The sequence below is a fragment of the Ixodes scapularis genome, unplaced genomic scaffold (assembly GCF_016920785.2).
Source record: "Ixodes scapularis isolate PalLabHiFi unplaced genomic scaffold, ASM1692078v2 PGA_scaffold1__304_contigs__length_218370807, whole genome shotgun sequence".
Taxonomy (NCBI): Eukaryota; Metazoa; Arthropoda; class Arachnida; order Ixodida; family Ixodidae; genus Ixodes; species Ixodes scapularis.
Genome location: NW_024609846.1, coordinates 130078098 through 130091158, shown reverse-complemented (window position 1 = coordinate 130091158; position 13061 = coordinate 130078098). Strand labels below are relative to the sequence as shown.

Genomic DNA, 13061 nt, shown 5'->3' with positions numbered 1-13061 from the left:
GTCCTTGATGCCTTTCCCCCTCAGGTCCGGCAAACGGGTTTACTACGGTTGATAGAATGCCATTTCGTCGAAGCACGTTTTAGAGAATGGGCACGTTTTATCGAAGCACAGTTTAGAGAAAGCAGAGCCTCAGTTTAGAGAAATGCCGTTTATCGAAAAGGGGACGCGATTTAAAAAAAAAGGTTTTCTACTTCACGCGTGTATCACTGGTGCGCTTGTTAACCCAAGCCCCCGCTGCGCTCTCGCCGCTTGGCGGCGGCAGTCTGCGGCAACTCATTACAAAAATGTTAACTCGCCTGACTTATCCGCACACGCCGCTTCGCGGCGGCCGAATTGGCTAAAAGGAGGCTCATCGCCATTTTCTCTAAACTGGGTTTCTCTATAAAGCAATTCGATAAACTGGAGTCGGTAAAACGGCGCTCGTTAAAACGAGCTTCTCTAAACCGCATGACTTCGCGGTAAAACTCCCTTGGACAATGAAAGAAACAGGATCTGTGGAAACATACGAGTGAAAAGCGATTCGAATATACGTATGGGGGCACAACGCTTCCGAACCGCAAGCTGTTCTTTATTCTGAAATAATTTCTATTATTTCAGAATAAAAAAAACACGGAAAGGGACGTGGGGGGGAAGGGGGGGGGGGGGTCCCCTTACGAGGATCTGCGAGCCGCACCGTGGCCAGCAAAGAGCCGCATGCGGCTCGCGAGCCGCGGTTTGGCCACCCCTAATATAGACCTTTCCAGCGGCAATCTCGAACGAAGCGATTTACAGTGGGCGTCCCTGGTTTTGAAAGGGTAAGTCAGTGGGCTGTGGCAGCCTGCGTAGGCGCACTTCCAAGCGCTGGTGGAGGCTAAATTGCAGAGTTTTATTTTTTATTTTGTGTTCTATGGCAAATAGAATTTCTCTGGGTTTTTAAGAATGCATTGTCAGTGATGTGACTGGCCTAAGCCGCTTTGGAGCACCATTTGGAGCAGCCAAAACGGTGTTTTGGAGCAGCAAAAGTGGCATTTGGAGCAGGCAAAACAGTGTTTTGGAGCAGCAAAAGTTGCTTTTGGAGCAGCCGAAACAGTGTTTTGGAGCAGCAAAAGCGGCTTTTGGAGCAGATATTCTTAGAAAAATAAACCTATTCATTTTAACTGCTGCACGAACGAAGGCCACTTCGCTCGCCGCACCACCTGGGAGCCTTTCAACATGTAACTGAAATGCCAATGACATGACACATTTTGCAATGGTTCAGTTAAATTATACATATATATCTACAGTTATAGATAAATAAGAACCAAACTATTTATTTGAAAATGACCAGTTTATTATAGTACATATCACAGCATTAGATTGACCTGTATAGTTATATAATATAATAAATGGAAGCTGTCTCCGACTGATAAAACACGTAACTACTGCAGTGCAATGCGAAATTGTATACAGGACAAAGGTGCATTAAGACTAGCGGGTTCTTTTTGCTTTTCAAAACTTCCTACAAGGCTGCTGCAAGCCTCGCTTTGCCTTTGGCTAGTAATGACTTCCCACTTTCAATGTCTCCAAAGAGACAGAGACATGCCACAAATGAACAGTGCTGTGGGCGTTGCCGAGCACAGTGATGTGATTGGCCTAAGCCATTTTGGAGCACATTTTGGAGCAGCCGGAACAGTGTTTTGGAGCAGCAAAAGTGGCTTTTGGAGCAGCCGGAACAGTGTTTTGGAGCAGCAAAAGTGGCTTTTGGAGCAGCCCAAACAGTGTTTCGGAGCAGGAAAACTGGCTTTTGGAGCAGATATTCTTAGAAAAATAAAAATATTTGTTTTAATTGATGGACAAACGAAGGGCACTGGTTCCCAAAACCAAGTGGTTCCCAAAATAGTAAGCAAAATGTAACTGTCTAGCATACAAAAAAAAAACAGTTGAGCGGTTTGTGCTTGGTAGGCCGGCAAGCGATGTACAAGCTAAACACACTGAAAAGAAGAACCTGAGCGCATCGATGCATGACATCGCAAGCCAGGGTCAAAACGTTCTTGGAGCGCTTTGTGCAACGACCAAACTCGAGACAAACAAGCGCGATGTGCGGGTTCACACCATTGCCTTCTCTGCTTTAGCTCACTTCTCTTCACCAACTTACTTTCGCGGCAGATTTGTCACGTACCGGGCTCCCTCTCGAAAGAAAGTCCACCGAGAGAAATCGAGGTAATTAATATTTCGACAAGCAGTCGTTGAGTTAGAGAGAGTTTTTTTGTAGTAGAGTATGATTTAAAAAAGGCCGGGAATGTCGATGAACAAGTTTAGAAAGCGCCATATCTGCAGTGACGTGGGAACGACAACGTTTCAGTTCACAACTGAAACTGTTACTTTGTGAACTGAAACAATGTTTCAGTTCACAAAGTAACTCTCGCCGCCCAAAAAACGTGGTTTTGTTTCACAGCATGATGGCATGGCTGGCACCCGGCACAATAGCGTCGGAGCGCCCGCACACGCCCGCTTCTATCGTTGAAAAAAATATTAAAAAGACGCAAAACGAGATTTTCGAGACGACGAGTTACAAGAGCACGGGCAACGTTGGGCATGAGGGCGCGAAACGCGAGACGGCGGCAAGGAGGTTAGGACGAAGGGAAAAACATGCAATACCGGATGGACGATTGATGCAGGGTACTTTGTTTTGGGTAGAGTTCCGCAGGAGCCAGAGTTGCGCGTCTGTTTTCCACGTGCCGCTGCGCCGCTATTCGCCAAGATCCGATCACGTGAGGAGCCGGATCAAGTGCCGTGCAGGAAAGTAGATGTTGCACGCGCCCCGCCGAACGTTCCACCGTTCCACTGCTTTTGAGCGCGCCGCGCGCCTCGAACGCGCGGCGCTGCTACTTGCCGAATTGAGTCACGTCAGACGCTGGATCAACATGCCATGCAGGGGATGAACACACAACTCTGGCTCCCGTAGGGAGCCTATACAGGAACTCTAGTGTCGGGCGGCCGCTTGCGCCACCTAGCTGATGCATGCGCACTTACGGTTCTCAGTTTAGTTTCGGTTTTGAAAGGCGACCGAAATTGCTGCTTTGGCGCAGGCTTGGCGCCGATTACCTACATTTTGGCAAAATGTAGCAGGATATAGCAGGGTTAGCTCCTTGGCGCAGTTTGGCATAATTGGCGCAGCAATCACATCACTGCGAGCAATTCCGAAAAACCGCTTGCCACCGTTTTACTGGTTCCCGACGTGCCAGATTTTCGTCAAAAGTAAGCAAACGTAAAATAATGGGTTGCAAGCGTCCCGGCTGGTGCCTCTGTCGTGCAGTCATGTCCGCATGCACATGAGGGCAACTTTGGCAGGCTTGCATTTGAACGTGCTTCGTCGCGCGAGTGGAGATGGCTGTTCAATCGAAACAGACACCATGCCACTCCGCTTCGTCGCCAACTGGTTCCCAAAATTTTATGCAAAATATGACAAAAAAAAAACAAAAAACAGTCCAGCGGCACCTGCTTGTCAGGCCGGCAGACGAGGTACAAGCTAAACACACAGAAAAAAAGAACCTCAGCGAGTCAGGTCGAATCAAGACATCGCGAGTCAGGGTCAAAAAAGTACTTGAAGCGCTTTGTAAAATGACTGAAGCACTGAAGCGTCAACACACGCCCCGCGTCTATCGTTGAAATTTTTTTTTTTTTAAAGACGCGAGACGAGACACATGAACGACGAGAGCGTGAAACAAGAGGTGGCGGGAAAAACTAAAACCAGATGGATGATTGATACAGGGTATATTTTTTGTTGGGCGGCCCCTTGCGCCATCTACCTCACGCATGCTCAATTACGGTACTCGGTTTAGTTTCGGTTCTGAAAGACGACCAAAATTAGTCTTTTGGCGCAGACTTGGCGCAGATTACCCATATTTCGGCAAAATGTAGCAGGATGTAGCAGGGTTAGCCCCTAGGCGCAGTTTGGCGCAGCAATCACATCACTGCATTGTACTCTTTTTTGGGAACAAAAACGAAGAAATGAAAGCTGTTTTGTCGAGTCCGTGCGCGACAGAACAAATGCAACTGGAAAATTTGTTTCCTTTTATGCTGATCTTTTTTCGGCACCGTACACTCATCTGTGTCAACCTAGAAAGGTCTTAGCCGTCGAAAATATTCGACCACACAGGATATCCGAACTGCATGGATATTCCCCGCCCACAACATGAAATTCAAAGAGTATCATCAATCGAACAACATATAGATATATTGTACGTACCCCACGGTGCCACGTTATCCAAACAGGACTTGAGAAAGGTCTCAAATAACACAGCACATCCAATATACAGTGCCGACAATCGCGATAGTCACTTCACGACATTCGGACGGAATCCGGTGTGTTTTGGGGAACATCTAGAAGAGAGCTGCTTTTTCGCACAGCTTCAAAGCAACTGTACGAAGGTGTCTATTCCGTAGCCACAACCCGGACCCGACCCTATCAGCTATTTTTCGCGAAGACCCGGAACATAGCTGGGAAGGCTTTTTGGCCTTCCCGGCTATGTATACCCCAATAATCCCCCAAGAATGTCGAACTGCCTGCATTGCGGGCTGCTTGACGTTCGTTCTCTTTTTCGTTTCCTGCGAAGGCCGAGTAGGCTACGAGCCCTGGTATTCCCTGGTTCTCACAGTGGAAGATAACACACAAAGGGTAAGCATCCTAAACAGGCAAATAAAGTAAAAACTTTCAAGAAAAGCCAGCGAACTCCAAATGCACAATTCAGGTGGAGAGTCACGCTGACCGGGTTTCCACAGCTCAGGCGGGTGCCAGAAATTTCTGGGTGATAGGGGTCGTTCGATTCGCAAAATGGCGGCGGCCAGAGCACTCTTTTTGGAAAGGTCTATAGACGCTTTACACACGCGCCAGAATACAGCCACCATTGCTGATCTCTTGTTTTATTCAGATACCAAGGCACTGAAATTGGTGTGGACCAGTGTTGCGGAGTTGGAATGATTTCGGAATCATTCCGCATTTTCGCGACCCCGGAATGGAATGATGGCAGCGTTGAGGGGAATGGAATGGGAATGGAATTAGATGCCTTTTGCCCGGAATGGAATGGGAATAGAATGGGGCTCAGTTCTTCTATTTTTTTTTTTTAGTGTTCATGGTCAGCGAATTTGAGCCAGTCAGCGAACCAGTTGCTCAGAAATAAAATGAGCGGGCAAGAAACAGCGTACCCGCGTGGAGCTCTAACAGAGTTGTACGCAAAAAATGCAACACAAAAAAGAATGTCAAAGCAAAGAGTAGAGGGCAGAGGGGGGAGGGAAAGGGGGGTGGGGGTGGCAGTGGCGCCTTTCGCGCAGGTGACTGGCTTTACAGTTCGGGGAGCGTTGTTTAGCAGGTGGCCAAACCTGCTGCCTTCTACGTTCATTCGCGCGCACTCCTTTGAAGTGCAAACTGTGGGTTTGCTTCGGTAATAAAACAAAGCAAGATTCACTTCTCTCTTCTCCTCTTGCGTTTTTTTTTTCTTCTCCAACACTTGTTTTATTATTTTGCATTTGTGTAATTCCGCCTGTTACTTGGTCTTAGTTCCGATGCTTGTTTTCTGTGTTACATGTTTTACATTCAAGTGGGTTAGGGTTACAGCCAAGCTAGCGGATTCCCGCTCATTTCCTTCGTTTTAGACTGCCTACTTTGTTTCACCTTGTGATGGACCGCTGCGGACGCTACGAGTCACCCCAGGCAATCCAGCACTTTGAGGGGGACTACACGCACGGTGCGTTGCTGCGCCCCAGGGTCACGCAACACTCAGAAGGCACTGAATTGGTTTCGATGGCTCTCGTGCTGTCTGTTGCGGTTCATCGTAAAGTGAAGTAGATAGTCGTCACAGCTCTTGTCGCGTGACCGAACTGACTAGACCTGCAGAAAGACTGTTTCGTGACATGGTCTCTCCTGCTGTGCCGTAGAGGTTGCACTTTGTCAGAGGATATGTTCCTGCCACTGTGCATAGAGTCGCTTCCAGCAGTGTACTAGCCGTATTGCTGTGCAGGTTTTTAAAGAATACAGAACTTAATATAGCTTATTTCTGTGCCATGCACAAACTGGATATTTTTATGATCTTATCAAACAAATACGCTGGCCGCATACATATGTCCTAGAAGACAAATGCAAAAAAAAGTTTGCCCCAAAAAATTAGTGGATTTACGTTTTGGTGATTGTTGCGAGCCACGTCGTTGAAAGACCAATGTTTTGAACAAGCATCGACATATCAAGGGGCTTTCTCGATGTTTGCAGTATTATGTAAACAAACACTTTGAGCCACCAGCGCTCCGTGTAGTAAAATCAGTGCTTTTTTTAGGCATTTTGTATTTTGTTGCAAGTGTCTATGCGTTTGATAATGTCAGCTTTATGGTGCTTATGCCGGCAACACAATGTAGCTGTCAAGAGCCAATTTTTACGTTTAGGAATTAGAGGAACGGAGTGGAACGATTCAGCCATTCCAGGAGTGGGAATGGGCCCAATGTCCCCATTCCTAGGAGTTGAAAGGAATTGAATTATCGCAAACTCCAATTCCCCGGAATGGAATTGGAATGAAATGGGGGTGTCCATTCCGCACTACTCGTGTGGACGAGCCTCCACAAAAGCCAATGCTGGAGAGAAAGAGAGAATAAAATCTAAGATGGCAATAACCTAGCCTGCTATGGTAATAATGAAGTGAAGTAAACGTAATAAGGGGAAACAAAAACTGAAGGTCAGTTATGGCGGTGCCCGTGCACAGCTGCTGCAAAGCGTCTATATATGGAGCTTTGTGCGACAGCTAAAAAGAAAAAAAAAAAAAGAAAAAAAGAAAACGAGACTACAGAAGGCACGTAGCAGGCTAGGCCTGGGTATTGGAGGCGCTTCAGTTGAATGCCCCAAGTTCAATACCACCGACGCCTTTTTAGATGTTGAAGAGAAATGAATTGAGCACGAACCGAATTTGTCGGCATCTGACAAGACCCGCCTGGACCTTCCCCTGACGCGGCCGGTCTTGAGATTAAGGGCCATCTGGAATGATGTGCAGCACAAAAACCGACATTCAAGAAACGGGAGAACACGACACAACGAATAACCCGTAGCAAAGAACAATGAAACAGAAAGAAATACACCCACCTTTCTAGGTGCCATTCTCGTTTAGGTGGCCCCTTGGACGCTACCACAGATACGATGAAAGGAGACGTCGTCGAACGAATAAAATCAAACTAAAAACGATTGAAATCAAAGTAAAACTCTCAGCAGCAGAGGCATGTTCCTAGCCCGGTGAAAGAAGTTGAAGGGTTGAAGCGCGCCCGCGCTTCTGTGGTTCCTTCGTTCAAAATCCGCCGAACTTTTCAACGGATATGACGTATGTGACGTTCACTTGAGTGCGCGCCGTGCTGCGCCAAAGCTGCACACTACCAAAGACAACGGCTTCCGGTGAAGTCGGTGGTAGGATGTAGTTGGCGTAGTGGGTGTGAGGAAATTTTTGTAGGGGTGTCGTGAACTTTTGTCGAACCAGATTTTTTGGTCGAACTTTGGGGGTTCGACTGTGTCGAACCGGTTCGACGAACCTTCGACCTTTTCACCAGATTCCACGGTAGGGTGGCTAGAGAGTTGGGTGTGTCGAGCGGCGGCGGGCGCGCGGCACCGAAATGGAAATCTGTCGCCAGGAGGCGCTTCAGTAGCCCTGTATGCTAGCCGATTGCTACAAATGGCTGCGACGAGCGTCGACGTAGGCCGTGTAGGGATTGTTTTTCGCGAAGTTTTCGGTTCTCTGTCGTTACGGAACTAATAATTGTGGCGTATTATTAGTTTGATGTACTTAGATCCCACAGTCGACCTCATTTCGGAACGTCACAGCGGGAAAATGCGGATTTGAAGCCTTTCTTGCCTCACCACGGCGGTGACGTTTTTTCCCGAGGAAGAAGTCCCCGAGATGACGATGACAAGGTATTGTAAAAAGCTTGGAGTATATTTTAGTTGCCGTCGTGTGTTACATTTTTTTAGACATGCTAAACGTTTTAGAGGTTATAGGGGGCCGTGAGGAAATTTCGCGTTTCAAGCCGCTGTCCCCAGTAAAGCGTATCAGTATCGTCTCTCAAATGGATCAACGCTGAACCGCATGTGCACTTCAACATGATAATATATATGAAAGGAATTGGTGAATCGTGGTGCGATCTTTCTGCGGTTAAAGAAAGCGCAGACTTGGACGGCGGAAAACAACGCGAAAATTTGCCATGGCTTAGAGCGGAGAACAGGTTCGCGGTACTGCGCATTTTTATTCCAAGTACAAACTTGGTGACGAAGTACGAAATTGATTGAAAAAAAAATGAACATATTTACAAGTCAAAACTAATACATAGCATACCAATGTTTGGTCAAAAGTAACGCTTATTTTTTTCACTTAAAGTTTGAAGTCTCAAAATCATTGCACTTACATATCACATAAAGTTTGAAGTCTAAAATCATTGCACTTACATATCGCATTTCTCAATCACTTGCAAACATTGTTACCTTTCCAGTCTCTGCCGTTCTTTTTGCGCTTTTACCACATGCAAATTAAGGTAATGAGCTGAAACCCTGTAAAATAATGACTGTAACCCCGAAGGTCATAACAAAGGTCAGCTCCAGGGACAAAAAAGATAGTTGAAATGGGCTGTGGTGAACTGTAGTCAGAAAAATGATGCACCTTGATGCAAACATTTCAGAGCAACCTGCCCCTCTTTGAGAGCTGCTGTTTTTGCTTTCGCTCATTTCGCAGCTTGTTCTTTTGCTTCACATAGAAGTGCAGGCGTGTGATAAGGTAGAAACGTGTGATGCTGTTCGTCAACTCCATTTTGTGCTCATCACAACCAACACCAGGAACGTTGCCCCCAACGCAGCTAAGAATGTCAACAATGCTATTTGCATGTAGCTTGCGCTTGCTAAAGCACCTTGTGAACACATTTTCGAGGTGGCTGATAAGCCCAAAGAGCCCGTCTGTTGCATAGAGGAGTCCACCCCTGTCAAACGAGCACATGTATGAGGCAGCGTGGTCTGCAGCTGTCGGTGTGGACTCTCTGAGACAGGCGACCTTGCAGTCTCCACATCCCCCTTTCTTGGTGATGCACTTGCGAGCTGCGTAACCAGCCATGTAGTAAACCAGCCGAGAGTCGCTGGTCTCCTCAAAACAGCTAGCATGGTCATCTTCTATGAGGACTTCTTCCACGTCGTCCAGCTTGCCAGCTTCGAGCAAAGCGTCGAGTTGGTCCCTTGCCGTCTTTCCGGCATCCTCTGCAGATAGCAAGGAATTCAGCACTCCCTTAGAGACGCTCCCTCCAGACGGTGACTTTGCCAGGTTGTAAAAACTTAGGCAGTTCACTAAAATCAGGAACTGCGCTGGGGTAGGATGGTCGTTTGGCCCTAGGCTCTGTCGGATTATTCCGAAGAGCCTTTCAATACAGTCTTGACTGAGTCTTGCTGTCATCATGTAGCGATACCCAAGAGTCACCAGGTACCGAAGGAGGCTCTTGGTGCTCTGGAGAGTCACCCGGAGGCCTTCAGCCGTGCTTTGGCTCACAAAGCCTCCGTCTTTTGCTCCACGTTCCCACTCGTCCAGGTAGGCAAGGAAGTCGTCAATATGCTTTGCCTGTTCGGATCCGGGCCTGGACAAAAATTAGCATCTTGGGCTCATGTCACAGGCAAAATAAAATGCTTTAGTACAGGTTCTTAATCTTTAAATCCCAAGAAACACCCCTCTCTCCTAGGGTGCCTTCATGTGCGCTCTGCTTAGGGCGGAGACATCTGGCCATTTTGTGCCACGCTTTCATTTTGATTTATTTTCAGAGGAGCGTGTCCGTGCATGCATTTGTGACACTGAGTGTGCTATGGCGACATTCTGAATTTTGTTTTTGTCGATTTTTTTTAATTTTGCCCGTGAGCATGTGCTGTCGGAATCGGGTACTACAAAGGGTGGAATCACCCTAAACAGAAGGACATTGAGGCACCCGACTCCCTCCTGATTGACAGCCAGGAGACTCCTCTCGCTTTCTGCGTTCTGGCACTGAAGCAGCACAGAGTCTTAGAGACCTTGTGACAATAATACAGACACTGGGGAACATTTTGCACCCAGGTATGCATCAATGGGTAGTTTAGATATGCTAAATAGTGTTCCAATTAAGAAAAAAAAATGCTTTTTTGAGGGTAGGGACTACCGAGAAAGTTCAGAAGCTCTAAGGGTGCCCTGGGGAACTGAAGTATGGTAATTTCCGGGCTGCAGTTTGCAGACTATATATGCTGAAAAGTTTATTTTTTATGCTGTGTAAACTATCTTGGGGTGCAGACTGTGCACCTCTTCTCTAGATCACCCTGTTTACAGCTGGGTACTATAGACGATTTTACTGTTTAAAAAAATCGCAGTCCAGTTCATTTCGCAGACTTGTGCGAAATGAACATACAAGCAATGAATGTGTCCTGAAGCGTTTACATGGAATGGTGTATAGCCAGTAACACAACATCTTTCTTTCAGTGTGGTGTACTCGGTCTGGATGCCCTCATGGGTAATGCACAAGTTAGCTGCCCCTGCCAGCAAATATGGGTCACGCTTAATCTTGAGGAGACGCTGTGCGATCTCTTGACGAAGAGGCAACAAATAGCCCCTGGCTTCCGTTCGCACATTTTGTATGTCTGGGCTATGCATTAGGTGCAGACCGTCTAAGGAAAGGCAGTTGTTTGCTATCTAAATTTTCCGCTATGAAGTATACACTAGATGAAACGTTGAAGAAAATTATCTTTTCAGCCTAAATAGGAACATGTGGACTGTATAAGGGGTGTGGGTTATGGCTAGCTGTAAAAAAACATAGTGCTATTACCTCAGGGCATCGTAGGGGCAGCGGGAAGTCATCACTCTGATTAAGGTTGATATGTGCTTGTGCAGCTGGAGCGTCCCCTGGTGGTTCCCACGTGCCTTTTGGATCTGCTCCTGGTAGAGGTGAAGACCCCTTTCAACCTCCTCGCTGAAGAGGTGGAAGGCCAGGTTGACCCTCATCTTCTCAAATGCGTTTGGGAACAGGTGAGTGTGGGTAATGCGTGGCATTGCCCTGAGCTTCAGAGAGCTGGAGTCGCACTTCCAGGCTTCAACGATGTGCTCTCTTCCAGCCTGTTGAAAGAATGAAATTCAGCGCCAAAGTATGGCCCCTTTCTAAAATATAACTCTCTGACTAGTGATCGACTATAACAAAACATTTGTTAATTTCTGAAAGTGTGAAAGCTTTAGTAATGAAACTTCTACACTTTTCTGAAACACTTTACACTAATGAAAGACTAGTTCTTACGTGGCCTTGTGGTGTGCGAAATCCAGTCTTCAAGAACATGTTGCGTAGACACTTAATGAGGTGTGGGAAATTGGAGATGAAGTGGAGATACCTCCCTGGGCCAGATGGGTGTTGGCTCTTGCACGTCGTTTTCTTGAGCGATGCCTGAAATTTTATAGGTACATTACAAAACAGGTGATTTCAACGTATGCAGGCTAGGCTTGACACAGCGCAGACTTAGAAATACCTTGATACCAAATTGCCTCCACATGCTTCTGTTCCATGAAGCTGCATCACAGCAGATGTAGTCGATGAACAGTCCAGCCTGTTCGGCCAGAAGCACGGTGTCTACAATGATCTTGGAGAGGAGACCGGCCTTGACATTTCCACGTGATGCAAAAACGCCTGGGAATATTTTTTCACATTACTATGATTTCAGAAATATCAGTAATATGTATGGATTTCTGCCGATATCCTTTTGTCGTTTACCTAATATTTGTGTCCATTTTCCACAGAAAGGCTGGAAGAGTAGAACCATACCATGGTCTGCAAGTACTCCTTTGTGCTCCTCAGACGTGAACTGACCCAAATCGACAAAGCCTTCTGCTTTACCGGATGCCTGGACAACGACATTCTCGGACAACTTCATCTCGTCCAGCACCAGACCCCCATGGCATTGAAGTTCGCTCATGTCGGCTGTCTTTTCCTTCAGTGCAGTGAATGTTGTCGGATTAAACCCAAACCCACTTTTGTACCGCCTCAGATACGTTTTTAGTGTGGTCCGCCCAGGGAGAGCGAGGATGTTGTTCTGTCGAAGGTGGCTGTATAGCCGTGGGCTCTTCATTCTGTAACAAGAAAAATACAAGAACTAAAGTATAGAAAAAAGATGTGTTAAGCTTAGCAGCAAGTGAAACTATAGAATATGCAAACTAAGCAAATGAGGAGGCAATATTTAATGTCAGAAACTCCATTAACATGATGCTACTGTGTTCATATCTTAATGTGGCTATATCAGTGATGGGCGAGTGTTCGTTAGGGCAAAAACCCAAGTCGAAACTGGACAGCCCAGCTCTCGACATTTCTTAGTATCAAGTTTGAGATGCATGTTACTGAAACAGCCCTTGTCTTAGTGTTGAGTACTTCTATGTATCTGGCTCTATTGTTAAATCTCGTATTGTTCCCCTTACCTCTGGCCTTTTTTATTTCCATGGAAACATAAGACGTCTTTTTTTTTTTTTTTAAACAAATTTGGCTGAAGTTTGCCATTTTGAACTTAACCTCACTATTTTCATGGTTAGAGATAATTGAGTTTGCTAGCTTTGCTATGACAATACCTCATGAGAATGCACTCGAGCATCCACTCCTGTTTGTAGCCCATCCCTTTTGAGGATTTTCTTTTCGCAGCCTCGAAGCAGTGCTTCACACTCAACTGCTGTTTTGGTGGCAGTGTCTTGATCTGTAATATATCAAAACATCAGTCTAACTTATTACTATGTATAGCTTATCATACCACAAAATACCTTTTCTTCAAGCACGGAGAGTTCGATGGTAGCGGTTTGTTTTTTGAGTTCCTTCACACTGTCCGCCAGGAATCGTAACTTTTTTTCTCCACGCTTCAGTTGCTTCCTTATGTTCCTGACGTTAAGGCGGGCAGTTGCTTTTGGGTGCATTGCCCTCCATCGCCTTGAAATGAGTAGCTTCCTCGCATACTTGCATTGCAGGCAGGCAGTGCCTAAAAGGAGAAACATGTTCATACTCTCAGTTGCTAGCACTTGATATTTACTTGTCCTATAGCTTAACAATATTAACTAATGGTATGTGCCACC

The 13061-nt window shown here is 46.3% G+C and overlaps 2 protein-coding genes across 2 annotated transcripts in view; both read right to left on the bottom strand.

Annotated features, from left to right (window-relative positions):
• LOC8050718 (nascent polypeptide-associated complex subunit alpha, muscle-specific form) overlaps positions 1-7284 on the bottom strand; it is an 89114-nt gene extending 81830 nt beyond the window's left edge. The window contains exons 1-2 of the mRNA XM_042290950.1: positions 7079-7284; positions 6901-6973 (exon numbers count right to left, since the gene is read on the bottom strand). Of these exons, the coding sequence (XP_042146884.1) occupies positions 6901-6973; positions 7079-7093 (88 nt within the window). The 5' untranslated portion in view covers positions 7094-7284. The remainder of the gene's footprint in view (positions 1-6900; positions 6974-7078) is intronic.
• Positions 7285-8370: 1086 nt separating this feature from the next.
• LOC8036969 lies at positions 8371-12836 on the bottom strand. Its single transcript, XM_040212174.2, has 7 exons — positions 12756-12836; positions 12570-12691; positions 11725-12080; positions 11483-11640; positions 11257-11400; positions 10795-11081; positions 8371-9588 (listed from the first exon to the last, which is right to left on the bottom strand). Exons 2-7 carry the CDS (start codon positions 12611-12613, stop codon positions 8649-8651), a joined length of 1929 nt encoding a protein of 642 aa, XP_040068108.2. The 5' UTR covers positions 12614-12691; positions 12756-12836; the 3' UTR covers positions 8371-8648.
• Positions 12837-13061: the final 225 nt, after the last annotated feature.